Here is a 15,134-nt window from a genome sequence, read left to right as displayed (position 1 = left end):
CCTAAGGAATTATGAGATTGTTGCTGGAGTAATGAGCTGCCAGAAGACCTTAGGAAAAGGGAATTGGTGAGGTGGACCAGCTGACTTGGTGTCTGTAATAATTTCTAAGATTCTCAAATAGATTTTCCAAACATTACTGAGAGAAAATAAAAACATCTAAGTAAATGGAGAGATGTATACTATGGTCATGAATTGGATGACTCACTATCGTTGTCCTTTCCCCCCAAATTGATCTCTAGAGTAAATATCTCAGTCAAAATCCCAGTAGGCTTTTTTTTCTTTAAAGAAATTGACAGAGTGATTTTAAAAAATTATCTGAATGTCCAGAGGACCTAGAATAACAAAATGATTTTGAAAAAAAGAACACTTAAAGGACTTACATTTCATGATTTCAAGAATTAATATAAAGCTACAATAATGAAGACAATGTGTTATTGGCATAAAGATAGACATATAGATCTACAGAACCGAAGAGAGAATCCAGAAATAGACCAACATGTGTGGTCAGTTATTTTTTAGCAAAGGTGCCAAGGTAATTAAATGGGGAAAGGATAATCTCTTCAACAAATGGTACAAAACAGTTTGGCTTTCCATATGCAAAAAAATGAATCTCTACTCTTGCCTCATACTGTATCCAAAAATTAACTCAAAATAGATAATAGATGTAAATGTAACTTCTTAAAAAAGCAATCTTAGGTTGAATGTTAGTGATCTTGAGTTTGGCAAAGATTTCTTAAGTATATCACAAAAGGCCCAAACTATAAAAGGAAAAAAAAATCAGTAAATCAAATTTCATCAAAATTAAAATTTTCTACCTGTATTCTCATGTTTATAGCAGCATTAGTCCCAATAGCTCAAATATGGAAGCAATCCAAGTGTCCACTGATGGATGAATAAACAAAATGTGGTATATACACCCAATAGAAAATTATTTAGCCTTAAAAAGGAAGGAAATTCTGACACATGCTACAACGTGAATGAACCTTGAAGACATTATACTCAGTGAAATAAACCAGTTACAAAAGGACAAATACTGTATGATTCCACTTATAGATCTAGAATAGGTGTAGGTACCTAGAATAGTCAAATTCGTGGACAGAAAGTAGAATGATGGTTGCCAGGGGATGGGGGAAAAGGGGATGAGGAGTTCCCGTTTAATGGGTATGGGGTTTTAGTCTGGAAAAATTTTAAAAAGTGGAGATGGATGGCGGTGATGGTTGTACAACAGTGCGAATGTACTTGATGCCACTAAATTGTAAACTTAAGAATAGTTAAAATGTGGGGCTTCTGGGTGGCTTAGTCAGTTGAGCATCCGACTTCAGCTTAGGTCATGATCTCACGGTTCAGGAGTTCAAGCCCCCGTCGGGCTCTGTGCTGATAGCTCAGAACCTAGAGCCTTCTTCAGATTCTCTGTCTCCCTCTCTCTGCTCCTCCCCCACTCACACTCTCTCTCTCAAAAATAAGTAATAAAATAAGCATTAAAAAAATTAAGAATAATTAAAATGATAACTTTTATGTTACATATACTTTACCACAATAAATAAAAAATAAAACTCTTTACTTTTCAAAAGACATTGTTATGAAATTTGAAAAGACAAGCCACAGACTGGGAGAAAATATTTGCAAGACATGTATCGACAAGTGACTTGTACCTAGGAATATATTAAAAACTCATACAACTTAAGAAGACAGGCAACCCAATTAAAAAATGGGCAAAAGATTCAAACAACTCACCAGTGAAGTGGAATGGCAGATAAGCACCTGAAAAGATGCTCAATATTATTATTCATAATGGGAACTGCAAATTAAAACCACAGTGAGATACCACTAAAATGACCAGAATTAAAAAGACTGACTATACCAAGTGTTGGTGAGGATGTGGAATAACTGGAACTCTCATATACTGCTGATATAATTGTGTAAAACGGTAAAAGCACTTTAGAAAACAGACTGACAGATTCTTTAAAAGTTAAACATATACCTGACATACCACCCACTTATTCTACTCCCTAGATATTTTCCCAAGAATTAAAAGCATATGTTCATATAACACAAATGTTCATAGCAGCTTTATTTGTAATAACCAAATATTAAAAGATACCCAAATCTATCACAGGTACATAAAGAAATTGGCGGTGGGGGTGCTATGTGTATATATACATATACAGTGGGATAATATTCAGCAATAAGAACAAATGAACTATTGGGGCAGCTCAGTTGGTTAAGTATCTGACCTCAGTTCAAGTCATTTTCTCACAGTTCATGCATTTGAGCCCTGCATCGAGCTGTGTGCTGACAGTTTAGAACCTAGAGCCTATTTCAGATTCTGTGTCTCCCTCTCTCTCTCTGCCCCTCCCCCACTCGCTCGTGCTCGCTCTCTCTCTCTCTTTCAAAAATAAATAAACATTAAAAAAAAGAAGGAATGAACTATTGATACATGCAAAAACATGGATAGATCACAGAACAATTAACACAGAATGAAAGAAATCATACAAAAGAAGTATAGATTATTTGGTTCCATTTTTACAAAATTCTAGAAAATGTACCCTGACCAGGAGTGACAGAAATCAAATCAGTTGCCTGTTAGCTAGGCACTGAGTTTATGTCATCTAATAAAAATAAAATAGAGCCTGAGTGGTTGGTCATAAGGGGACAGTTCGTGACTAACATGCATTGGACTGTTTTTACTTTGTTTTGTTCTGGCACCATTCTCTTTACCACTCATCCCCAATTCTAAACATCTTAAACCTAAAACTAATCATTTCTTTGTGTTTAGAACCATGCTCCAGTATCAGCCTCAAATGATAGAATAGAAAGCAATTGTAAGAGTTGGAACAAAAGTTAATTCAGCATTAGAAAGCTTACAAATTGAAAAACTCATATTATCAGAAGAACAGATAAATTGTGATAAACTTCTAGAGTAGAATTTCATACAACAGTGAAAATTAATGAGTTAGAGTTTTATTTATCAACATAGACAAATCTCAGAAGTATAGTGTGAAGTGAAAAAAGCAAGTTGCCAAGTGTACGTATAGTTTGGTAAGATTTAAATTTTTAAACATGCAACAGGTTTTTAAACATGTAATATTTCTTGTTTATGGATATGTGCATGCACTTTAAAGTATAAAAACCTCAAAGAGAATGACAGACACCAAATGCAGGATAAATGTTACTCTGGAGTGGGATTAGAATGGGTGACAGAGAAAGAAACCTTCAATTGGATCTCTAATGCTTTCATTCTTAGGTGGATTGGGAAGTATATGACTATTTGTTAGATTATCATTTATGAATTTCATAATTTAAAAAGTGTTTAAAGACCAAACAGTGAAGAAATGGAGCAAATGATATAAGTGGTTGGACGTAGAACAAATGATTTTATTTATTCATCTATATCCTTGTGTATTTATTTCCCATAGTTTCTATGTGCACTACCAAGAAGGGAAGGTTATGAGTTCTTTGTAGGACAATGGACAGGTACTGAACTCCACTTCACTGCACTTATAAATATTCAGGTAGGTGGCCTGTACTCATCCCCTAGAAGAAGGAGTCTTCCTTTGTGGGACTATGAGCCCTTGCGGAGGTTTGAGGACACAATATCTACTAACTCCCAGCAGTATTTGCTTTGGTATTGATGAATTGTCATATTTGTGTATCGGGCTAGCTGTCTAGACCCTAGTCAATACCTAGAAATTGGAAAAGACCCCAAAACGTATTTTCTGACTGCATCTGGTCTCTTGTGTCTCTTCCCCAGACCTCTATACCATTTGCTGCATGTGCCTCACTTAACAAACATGGGTGAACTATGATGGTTATCTTTTTAACCCTAAGGTAGATTCCACGTCTTGCTTGTGTTTTATTAACCAAGTCAGCACTTTCCAAGATGCTAGATGCATAGTTTCCATTCCATAGGTGTCGTTTTGTTTGCTTCCTTCCATCCTTTCTCTTTCTTTGTTTTATTCCCAAATATTAAATTAAGAAATTCAATCTAAAGCATTTGAAACTTTTAAAAAAGAAGTCAGTAGTTTAAATCAGATCATAACTAGGATTTATATTGTATATTTGGAGGCCAAATCTGGCCCCCAAATCCACAAGCTTGTGTTATAATGGCTTTGAACACTGGGGGAAAAGAAGTACAAGATAGAATAAGAGTTTCTTCATTTCTGTATCCCATGTGATTATATGCTAAAATTGTATCATGTTTGTTAAAAAAAACAAAGGCAGGGTGTGGGGGGGGAGAGAAAAAGCAGAATGAGGGGGCAGACTTTACTTTTTTTTGTGGATGAATTAAAAATAACATTTATTGGGCACATACTATAATAGCCAACCCTTGATGTACTTACTATATGCCAGGTGTTTTATATACATCATGTTTTTTAATCCTCACAAATGTCCCATGAGATAGTTACTGTCATTATTTCTCTAGAGAGAAGAACATGAGCCCATGCTAGGAAGTTAGGAAGCTAATATAGATGAGTGTGGTAATAGGTGCCAGGGCTAGATTTGATTGACTCAAAACTCTGTGAACTGAACCATTATGCCACTGTGTTAGGGATGATGTTCGGACTTGGAGACCTGTGAGACAAGGTCCCTGCCCTCCTGAAGCTCTTAGGCAAGTATAAGAAAAAAATCCAGAAACATAATTATGATCAAAATGATCAATATATTTGAAGTATATGGTGGGGGGGGGGGGAACTGAGAGGCTGAACCCTAGCAATAGTTAGGTATTGATAGTTAGAAAGACTCTTGCTGAAATTTAGAGATGAAACCCAGGGATCTTTTTTAAATGTATAGTTGTTTCCTCCTGTACTATATGAAGGCTTTAACTTTGAACCCAGCCTCTGTTCCTAGTCTGGACTGAGGTCTGATAACCACTACCCTCTCCACTCTTCATGAAATTATGATGTTCCCATTCTTCTTTTCCCCCCTATCTCCCACTCAGATTATATTTTAAAACTGCACATTACAAATCTGGCCCATGTGCAAACTCTCCAGCTGTTTGCTGCAGCTTAAAAGAGCTCAGTCTTCAGAGCCAGCCAAGGGGAGTAGATTTCAACTGTGAAATGCACTAGTCCATAAAAGTGGCAATTACACAGGCATATTGCTTTCTTTAGAACTTGATTTGGTAGCTGCTTGTGCCGTTTTGTTTTTAAATATATGGCCATGATGAAGGATTCACTGCCTACTGTAAACATTTTCTGGGAAAAAAGCCAAACCCTTTTCAATTGAAGACACAAATAACACTGTGCAAACTGTCAGTTTCACGGTGCCTTGGCAAGCCTGGCCATCCCCCCCACCTACTGGTCCTCTGACTCACTGGCCACCCAAGGGGCTGTTAAGAGCCCAAATTTCCTCCAGACTCTCTATTGCTCTGAAATTGCAGTTTTGTGTGGTGGTACCTTATTGAGCCTTGATAAGTGTTTGTCCTTACAGACCCGAGGGGATGCTGCAGCCAGCCAGTTGGTTTTATATCACTACCCTGAACTTAAGGAGGAAAAGGGCATAGTGCTGATGACAGCAGAAATGGATACCACATTTCTGGTAAGAATTAACTTTCATCTCCTTGGATTTACTCGGTGGCCCTGAAGGTACTATCCTTCTGCCAAAGATCATGAGAGGTAAAATTCCAGAGACCTACATGTACTTGTTTCTTACTTAAAGTTGGTCATAATTTTGTCTCGCAAGAACTCCTCCAAGTTGAAGTTAGTGCAATCACTAACTCAATCACTTATTCACAATTTTGAAGTCCATAAGCTCTGAAAACAAGGTTTCCTCATAATTCATTTGGTCACAAAACCTTACCTGACTAGAACTTACTTGGTAGCTAAATCTTCATTTAAACTGATGTAAGGCCACTTATAGTCCTTATTAATCCCACTTGATATAGAATAGTCATACATTTTACTAAGGAAATATTAATGTGTTTGATTATGGGGTGTTACCTAATGTACCTATCGCCTTTATAGAATACAATAATTCTGACTCCAAAACACATCTGGCCCGAAGGGTTTCAAGTAAGAGAGTGTGGACAAGCAAATGGCTTCTTAAGTATAAGGAAGAGTTCAAAGTCTAGAATAGTTCTCAATCTCTTATCTTCCTGCACACTGTTCATGTGTACTACCTTCATCATACATAGTGATTTCTCTTCCTCCTTTTCCTGTAGAGCATCAACCATATGTCCATAGGTAATGATGTCCATTGTGTTTGTTCTTTCTGTATATCCAGGGCCAGGAGCAGTTTTATGGTTCTTGTACAGCTGGTTTGTCTAGTCCTTGCTCATTTCTGTCTCTCTTATTTGGCAGGATTTAAGTTCAGGATGTCCTCAAGACAGTGGACACTTTAGTGCCTCTTCCCCCCAAGATTCATTACAGCACCCATTTATTTTTCCTCTCTCTCTTTACCAGCCACTTACAGAGAAGGAAAAAGTGAGGACACTCAGCTGGTATCTCATAGTAGCAGTAAGCCCCAAGTCTGGAACCAGAACTGGAGCTCTTCTTCCCTATTATCCCTAAAACTGTTCAGTCCTATTTCTCCCATTCTTCTTTCTACCATCACACTCAACTGGCAGTCACCCAAAATCCTATCCAAGAGAATGGAGTTGCCATTAAATTAGATAGATAAGATTTCAGGAAGAACAGATTTGAGAGGAAGATCTGGAGCTCAATTTTGGATATATTAAATCTGAGATAACTTTTAGATATCCAAGCAGTAGGCAGTAGAACTCCAGTGAGCCTGGAGTTCAGGGGGGAGGTCCAGGCTGGAGATACAAATATGGGAGTTGTCAGCAGGCAGATTATTATTTAAAACCATGAGACTGGGGGCGCCTGGATGGCTCAGGCAGTTGCACATCCACCTCTTGATTTCGGCTCAGGTCATGATCTCATGGTCTGTGGGTTTGTGAGATTGAGCTATGTGTGGAATTGTCTCCTCTCTCACAGTAAATAAATAAACATTAAAAACAAAAACAAAACCATAAGACTGAATGAAATCACCAAGGAAGTAAATGAAGATAAAAAGAAAAGAGGTCTAAGAACTGAGCCTGGAGACATGAGGAAGCTTCAGCAAAGATTTAAAAGGAATAGTCAGTGAGATAGGAAAACTAAGATGGTAAAATGCCCTGAAAGCTAAGATGTAATGTCTCAAGGAATAGGGAATGCTCAACTGGCCAAGTCTCACTTGCTGGTAGTGCAAATGAGATGAAGACTGAGAATTTACTAGATGTCACAACATGGAAGTCATTAGTGAGCTTTTTAAGGACAGTTTCAGAGGAGTGGTAGGACAAAAGCAACATTGGAGTACATTTAAGAGAGAATGGGAAGAAAAATTACAAAGAGTAAGCATAAACAAGTCTTTTCAAGGATGGTTCTGTGAAGGGAAGGAGAGAATGAGACACCAGCTGGAGTGGGAGATGTGGGGACAACAATGTTTTTGTTTTAAATATGAGAGAAATAACATTATATTTATATGCAGGTGGAAAGATTCAGTAGAAACGGAAATACTGATAATTCAGGAGAAAGAGGAGAGAATTGTTGAAGTATTTTTGAGTGGGCAAGTCTGGAAATGAGGGATTGGTCTTTGCCAGAAATATCATAATAGGAGAGAAGTCAGAATATATACAGACACAAATACGGTTAAGTGGATAAAGGTGTGGGTCATATCTTGAAGAAGTTCTCTCTAGATTGCTTAGAAAGAAAGGTCATCAGCTGAGAGGGAAGATGGAAGAATAGGTGTTGGACAATTGAGTGGAAAAGAGAAAGTGAAATGGTTTTCCAGGACAGAGTTGGCAACCATGGCCTGTGGGCCAAATCCAGTGCATTATCTGCTTTTAGAAGGGCTGTGAGTTAAAAATGTTTTCTATATCTTTACATGGTTGCAGGGGGAAGGAGCAGAACTAAAGAAGAGTAATATTTCATGGCCTATGAAAAGTGTTTGAAATTCAAATTTCAGTGTCTATAAATAAAGTTTTATTGGAACACAGCCATACTTATTATTTACGTATTATCTATGGCTGCTTTAGGTCCACATCAGAGTTAAGTAGTTGCAACAGAGACTGTAGGGCCAGGAGGACCTCAGATACTAGCCATGTGTCCTTTTACAGAAAGTGACATGAAAGTGTCAACATGTGGTCTAGGAGAATGGAAGAGAGACTGGCTGTGTGGGTACAGGCACAGAGAGAGGGCTGAGATTTGGATTTATCTGGGGTTATAGTTCAGCCAAGTGGTCTAATGAAGTATAAGAGACCGGGAAGTTAAAGGTGAGTGCAAAAGAATGATTATAATTACTGACTGTGGAATGCAAGCTGGCTAAAGAGGGAAGTGAAAACATAAGGAAGGTTTAGAGACCATAAGAGTTGTGAGTTCTGGTGGAGTTAAAAGATTTTTGAAGGTGGGAGTGAGCTTAAAAGATAGGAAAATATAGACCAACTGTGGATGTTTCAAATTGAGAGTTGGAGGGGATATAGTTACTGCTAACGACAAGGTTTAAGATTTGACCACAGGAAGGAGGGAGTAACACAGAGACTTTCTTTTCTGGACTTTAGCAAAGCCCAGCATCTAACCATATTGAAAGTGTGGACTCTAGAGGTCACAGGAGGCCCTTCTGCTCTGGCATTTTTACCACCTCACTCTGGTGGTCTCAAACTGCAGCACAGGCCTCATCAAGATTAAAATTTGCTTCCTGGCCTTATAATATTGGACAGCATGCCAAACAATATACATTTGCCTCATAGAAATCAATGTGACTGTGAGTTTCTTACTCGCAGTACAGAACTAGACATGTTAGAGTTTATTGTAGAGCCTGTGACTCCGAGATGGGAAATATAGAGATGTAATATGAATATATGATCCCTTGCTGCTCTTTCATGAATTTGCACTTTGGCATAGTACTTCCAAAAACAGTAAGGCAAATGAAGAGAAACATACAGAATTGAGAATTGATAACTTTAATGCCGAAATTTAGTAGAATATTTGAAAACCTTATTTGGTTCCACCTCTGTGTCAATAGATGATTTCATTGGAATGCAGTCAGTGCTTAGGGTAGAGTACTGGGATGCTTATGCAGGGGGTGTTTGTTACCTGGCCCAGGAGGAGGAAGGAGATCCTAGATCCCTGGGCTGAATCTCAAAGATGAGCAGGAATTTAGCCAGATAAAAAGGGAGGTGAGGGAGAATGTTCCAGACAAAGGGAATAGCAAAAGTACATGATACTCGGAGGCATAAAATGACTGGAGGTATTACAGTTTGGTATCATATATATATATATATATATATATATATATATATATATAATATTTTTTATACATATATGTATGATTTTTGATATAACTAATATATTAAAAGGAACATTTGGTGGGTTGTGTGTAGAGGTTTGGCTTTATCCTGAGAATGAAAGTGTCATTAAAGGTTTTTGAACAGGGAGTGACCCATAAAGAGTTGGACTTCAAGGCCATTTACCTTAATTATTTGCTTCCTAAATATATTTTAGTTCTAGCCTAGTCAGTATGATCATTTAGAAGACAGTTGCAATAGTGTTAGCAAGAGATAGGGAAGACCTGAAGTAGAGTAGTAAGGGTGATGGAGAGAGAGGGGCCCTAAAAGTAGATAGTAAAATGGACAGGATTTGGTAAGTTGATAGTATCTATGAAATTTGAAAGAAAGGGAGGAATCAGTCTATTTAATATACCTCCTTATTGAGCAACATAGGAATGAATATATTTATCTTCTTGGGTCCTAGAAAGGGAGACTATTGCTTCATATTGAGACCTAAGGCAGGGGGAGGGGGCTTTCCATAACCCTCTGTGAGAGACAAATACACATGTCTCCCATACTAGTGGTTAGAACCCTTTATCCAAACAAAATCTTATTATGTAAAACCTCTGATATAATAGCCGACACAGGTAAAGGGACCTGAGCCACCTCCACAGAGCCCCTAGCACTCTGCAGTGTGGACAGCACTGTTCTAAAATGAATACAGCTAAAACTACCCTTACCTCCACTATTCTGAGCCTTGAATTAAAGTTGATAATTGGAGGTCCCTATAGTTCATAGGACCAGAAAGTAGTGGTATCTGCCTCCAATTATGGCAGTGCACTTGCTTTAGAAATGGTTTACTCTTGAGGCATGTTTGAGTAGAGGAAAGGTAAAATTGATGAAGTAGTTATCAGTCTTGACCAGTCTTAATTATCTTGCCCCACCAGAAGCAGTATCAGGATGAAGTAGAGGGAGTACCAGTCTAGGAGTCCAGAGGACTGGTCCTGGCTCTGCCATTTGCTAGTCATATGACCTTGGACCCATCCCTGAACCTCATCTTCTTTTACTTCCTGGCCTATTAAATGAAGACTGGGTGATCTCTGAGGCTCCTTCCAGCTCTAAAATTCTATTAATTTGAAATACCCAGAGTTTTGGAAGAAGGCTTTTGATTGAAAATCCAGTCTCAGAGATTAGTCCCTGCCTGTGAGAAATGACCTGAAAGCCCCATGGGAGGGAATGGAGGTAAAGCAGCCTATGGTATTCATAAATCCATTTTCATCATTCTGTAGCTAGACATAGCACACTTTTGGCAGTTAGTTTTAGTGGGAATTTCCCACTATCTTTTGCAGTTGGGTTTTGGCCATATGAACACAGTGATGATGAGTAAGTGCCTCTGACCAGCTAGAACTAGAGGATTGCATAGGAAGCAAAAGTAATAGTTGTTTGAGGCAGTTCTTTTGTAAGGTTTTGAGAGTGTAGCTTGTGTCCTGACCCTATCTCTGTTATATGGAGTGAGTGTACCATTTCCCCACAGCTGAGCTTTAGACAAGGTGGACCCTTCTCTTCCGTGGAGCTTTGCTGGTAGATTTGCATAGCAAATTATTCCAAAATTTAGTGGCTTAAAACAAAAAAATTTATTACCTCACAGTTTCTGTGGGTCAGAAATTCAGGAGCAGTACAATTGGATGGCTCCGGGCATAGAGTCTCTCATGAAGTTGCCAGGATGTTCGCTCAGGCTGTAGTCATCTGAAAAGAAGGTTGATTGGGCTCAACGACCCACTTCCAACCCCGTGGCATGGCTGTTGGCAAGAAGCCTCATTTCCTTGCCACATCTGCTTCTTCATAGGGCTACTTAAATGTCCTAATGACTTTGGCAACTGACTTTCCCCAGAGCAATTCAAGAGGGATAGCAAGACACAAGCTGCAGTGTCTTCTGTGACTTAGTAGAAGTCATTCTTCATTTCACCGTGGTCCATTTGGAAGAAGCAAGTCAGTACGTACAGCCTACACTCAAGGAAAGGGAAACTAGGCTCCCTCAAAGAAAAAAGTGTCTTAGAATTTGTGGACAAACTGTAGAACCACACAGCTGACTTTGGCACTAGTTTTCTGACTGAGTGAGGTGGTTTCAGGAACAGTGTTTATTCAAGAGTATGTCTGGTTAGTCAAGAACTTAGTACTGACTCACAAACTGGTTCTTGGAGGTGGGTAACTATTGCTCTTTTTCCCTCCCTTGAGATATACCTAACAGTTACTGAGGAACTGAATGAAAAGGAAAATTTTTGACATATTTGTTACTTTATTCAGCAAACATTGACCAGATATGACCATGTGCAGGAATGTAGAGCAAGCACATACTTTGAGGAATTCATACTAGGGAAGACACAAAAAAAGCAAAAGAGGGAAAAAAAGGACATACAATTTAATATGATACATACTGTGGTAGAGGTCAGCATGGTGTAGTTTGGGTGCACAGACAAGGGGCACCTAACAAAGACTTGGATGTCAAGGAGTCAGAGAAGCTTTCTGGAAGCAGTGACTCCTGGGTAAGGCCCCTCCACCTGTCACAGGACTCAGAGATAGAGCTTTATGGCCCTGTGCAGGGAAGGACCTCATTACTCTTTCTACCTTACAGAATGTTGCTGAGGCACAGTGCATTGCCAACCAAGTTCAGCTCTTCTATGCCACTGACCGGAAGGAGACCTATGAGTTAGTGGAGACCTTTAACTTCAGACCAAATGAATTCAAATATATGTCTGTCATCGCTGAATTGGAGCAAAGTGGACTTGGAGCAGAGCTGAAATGTGCCCAGAACCAGGATAAGACTTAGAGCTGTAAGGATTGGCTTACAGCGTCTGCTCAGCCCTGGATAGTTTTCTAAAGCCCACCTGCCCCCTTGAACTTTTGGAGCTTAACAGATATAAGGAGCAGTCTCTAATGAGTTGACCTGTGTGCTTATTGCAAGTAGTAGTCATGGAGGTGAGCCCTTTTACTTGATATTCAGGAATGAAGGTAGCAGACATTCTGAGAATTATCTGCCAGCGAATTTAAGCTTTCCTTTTCAAGTATTTGAGGTCATAACCAGAGAGAGCTAAGGATCCACAGGATGGTTGATTTAACTTTACACAGTGTAATAGTGCTCTGCACCGTACAGCTCCCAAATGATTAGTTCCTCATATGTATAAACTTGTGACAGGGTAATAAGCTTGACGACCTGCTGTAGTTAGACATGGGCTTTGCATACTCTTCCTGTGTGCCCCTTGGCTGACCAAAGGCATAGCCCAAATATCCTGTTTAGAATCTAGAACAACCAGATATTGCTATCAGGATTAAGACTTAATGTAGATGTCCCCAGAGTTGCCTTTAGTGTAGCTGGTTTGGAGGGTCTTGTAGATTTCAGGTGTAGTTAAATACACCAGTATGGTGCCTGCGTACTGTTAAACCATAGTTTGTGGTACCTCCTCCTCTAGAAGCTGTGTATTTGGAGGGGGGGAGTCAGTACAGTGTCAACAAATCAACACTTCTGTAAGGAAAGGATTGATCCAGATTTGCATGTTTTGCTTTGTTTGTTTTAAACAACTCTAAACCATGCCAGTATTAAATGAAAAAGTAGGTGGAAGCAAATGTTCCCAGATTGGGTGTGGGGAAAATGTAGCAATAAAATAAAGTCTGGCTTACAGTCTTTTTACACTAAACAGTGAAATCTAACCTCTGTGCTGTCCTTGGTGTCAGTGTGAATCAGTGGACTGATCAAAACCTATCTTTGGACTCAGCAGTTGCTTGAAACGCCAAATACAAGAAAGGAGCTCTCCAGCGCTGAAAACTCACATTTGGTTTGTAGTGTCATTGTTGTGGCTCCCAGCTCAGTGATAGAAGAGGGTGGTGGTTACACACCAGCCTTCTGAATCTGAGGTACCAGAGCCCCCCCAGTATTGTCATCGACCCCCTTTATTATGCCTTTCCTTTTCCTGATCTGATGTGCTCCAACTTTGCCACTCCTGCCTGCGGTTTGCCTGTGTGACACTGAATTGGTAAGTGAGAATGTAACCAGGAGTTTTAGACTGTGTGCGTATATGTTCTTTATTATGGAAGATTGTTTATAGGTTGGGCCTGTCTCTAAGCTCTTGAGATGGGATTGGTCTTTCCATTGTTTTCTGAGCTGTGTCTGTTTTGTTGTACTTCTGAGTCTGTGTGTAGAAAGAGATCGTGTGTATTTAAGCTGAAAAAGCTGCTAGCCTTTCACAGTTTCTCTAAAGGTTGAGCTCTTTCCAAATGCAGATTCTGGATCTGCCTCTGTTCTGACAGTTCATTTTTTGAGAAACTTGAGTCTGGATGTTTCGAGTCCCGGGAATTTTTGACATCAGGTTGGAGTTGCTTTCATGGGTATCCAGTGATGTGTGCTTTTCCCTCTGGATGGACCCACTTCTTGGCCATAGTACATTTTTATAACACCTCCACCAGAGTGTGAGAAGAAATAAGATGATGGGAGAAGAAATAAGAATTAATTGGCTGCTCGTTCCTCCCAGCTTTGCTCTATATCCCCACTTGCCAGCAAAGAATGTATACATGGACAGTTGTATTGGACATGGTCAGAATGCCATCTGGCTGCTCTTTATAACTTACCTGGCAAGATCTGGCAAAGAACCAAAAGAAAATTGTGACAGTCAGTAAATTTGTACCCTGGTGCGACATGGTGTTACGGGAAGTGGACAAGTTTTAGAGTTAAGTGAATCTGGGCTCAGATGTCGTGTTGGGATTCATTAGCTCTGTAATGTTGAACGAATTATCTAAAGCCTTTGATTCTATTTCTCCATCTGTAAGATGTGGACCATAATAATATCTACCTCATAGGATTACTGTGAGAATTTAAACAGACTTACACGTAGACTACAGTAGAGCTTCATAAATGTCAATACCACTCTTTTCTACTCCCCCTCCTGTCATTAAAGACCAAATCAATGTTTCAGATGCGGAGATCATTCTTCATTCTGGTGTAAAGAGCAAACCTTATCTCACAAGTTCTCAAACTTTAAGTTGCAGTAGAATTACTTAGAGCACTTTAAAATGCAGATTCTCAGGTCCCCCACCCTGCTGAATCATAATCTTTTCAGAAGGTGCTGGGAATCTGCGTTTAAGATGTGCTCCAGATGATTGGGATGTAGGTAATTCACCAGTCACACTTTGAGAACCATTGCCTTATCTGTTCTTCACAAAAAAAACCCTCCCATTAGCCAAATCTTTCTTTCCTACGGACATTAACCTTAGGATTGGTTCCTTTGCTCTTGCCTCCCATAGTGGTCTCCCTTTCTGTACTTTAAAGTATAATTATTTATGTATGTATCTTTTTTTCCCCACTAGACTGTGAGCTCCTTGAGGGCCAGAATTTATCTCCATTCCCAGTGCCAAGGACATGGCCTGGAACATAGATGATACTGAGTTGTTTGTTGAATAAATAAATAACATGGATTTTAGCCAAAACATGATCTTGTATGTGTACCTATATTTAAATACTCTGAATTTAAGTGAATCTCTCCACATCCACAGATTGGAACTTACTGAGTAGTAATATCTGCAAACCAAGAGGCCAGCTTCTACACAGTGTCTGTATCTCACCAGTCCGCTGGCATTACCATAGTGGGCTGTCTGCCCAGGACAATTCAGCAGGCACTCACAGAGCGCTTACTCCAACCGCCATGTAGGAAGATGAGTAGGATGTTCCCTGCCCTCAAGCTGTGTTCTGGCCGCAGCCTGAGTCTCTTTTCCCTCTGCCATTGTGCTTCACATCTGGCACCTGGTCTTAGTTCTTCTGCTTCTTTCTTCAACCAGTTTGGAAGCAGGAACCACATGTTCTGTTTTCTGTAGTCTCTACAACCCTGACCTTATTCAGTCTTGG

The 15,134-nt window shown here is 39.4% G+C and overlaps 1 protein-coding gene across 2 annotated transcripts in view; it reads left to right on the top strand.

Moving 5' to 3' along the window:
• The window catches only part of ATPAF1 (ATP synthase mitochondrial F1 complex assembly factor 1), a 28,126-nt gene extending 13,407 nt beyond the window's left edge, over positions 1-14,719 (top strand). The window contains exons 7-9 of one of the 2 annotated variants that reach the window (XM_045477233.1): positions 3,417-3,512; positions 5,431-5,538; positions 11,877-14,719. In XM_045477233.1, coding sequence (XP_045333189.1) covers positions 3,417-3,512; positions 5,431-5,538; positions 11,877-12,071 — 399 coding nt within the window. In that variant the 3' untranslated portion in view covers positions 12,072-14,719. The remainder of the gene's footprint in view (positions 1-3,416; positions 3,513-5,430; positions 5,539-11,876) is intronic. The other variant, XM_045477234.1, reaches the window with a different exon arrangement.
• Positions 14,720-15,134: the final 415 nt, after the last annotated feature.

Source organism: Leopardus geoffroyi, chromosome C1 (assembly GCF_018350155.1).
Source record: "Leopardus geoffroyi isolate Oge1 chromosome C1, O.geoffroyi_Oge1_pat1.0, whole genome shotgun sequence".
NCBI classification, from domain to species: domain Eukaryota; kingdom Metazoa; phylum Chordata; class Mammalia; order Carnivora; family Felidae; genus Leopardus; species Leopardus geoffroyi.
This window is presented reverse-complemented; position numbering and strand designations above follow the sequence as displayed.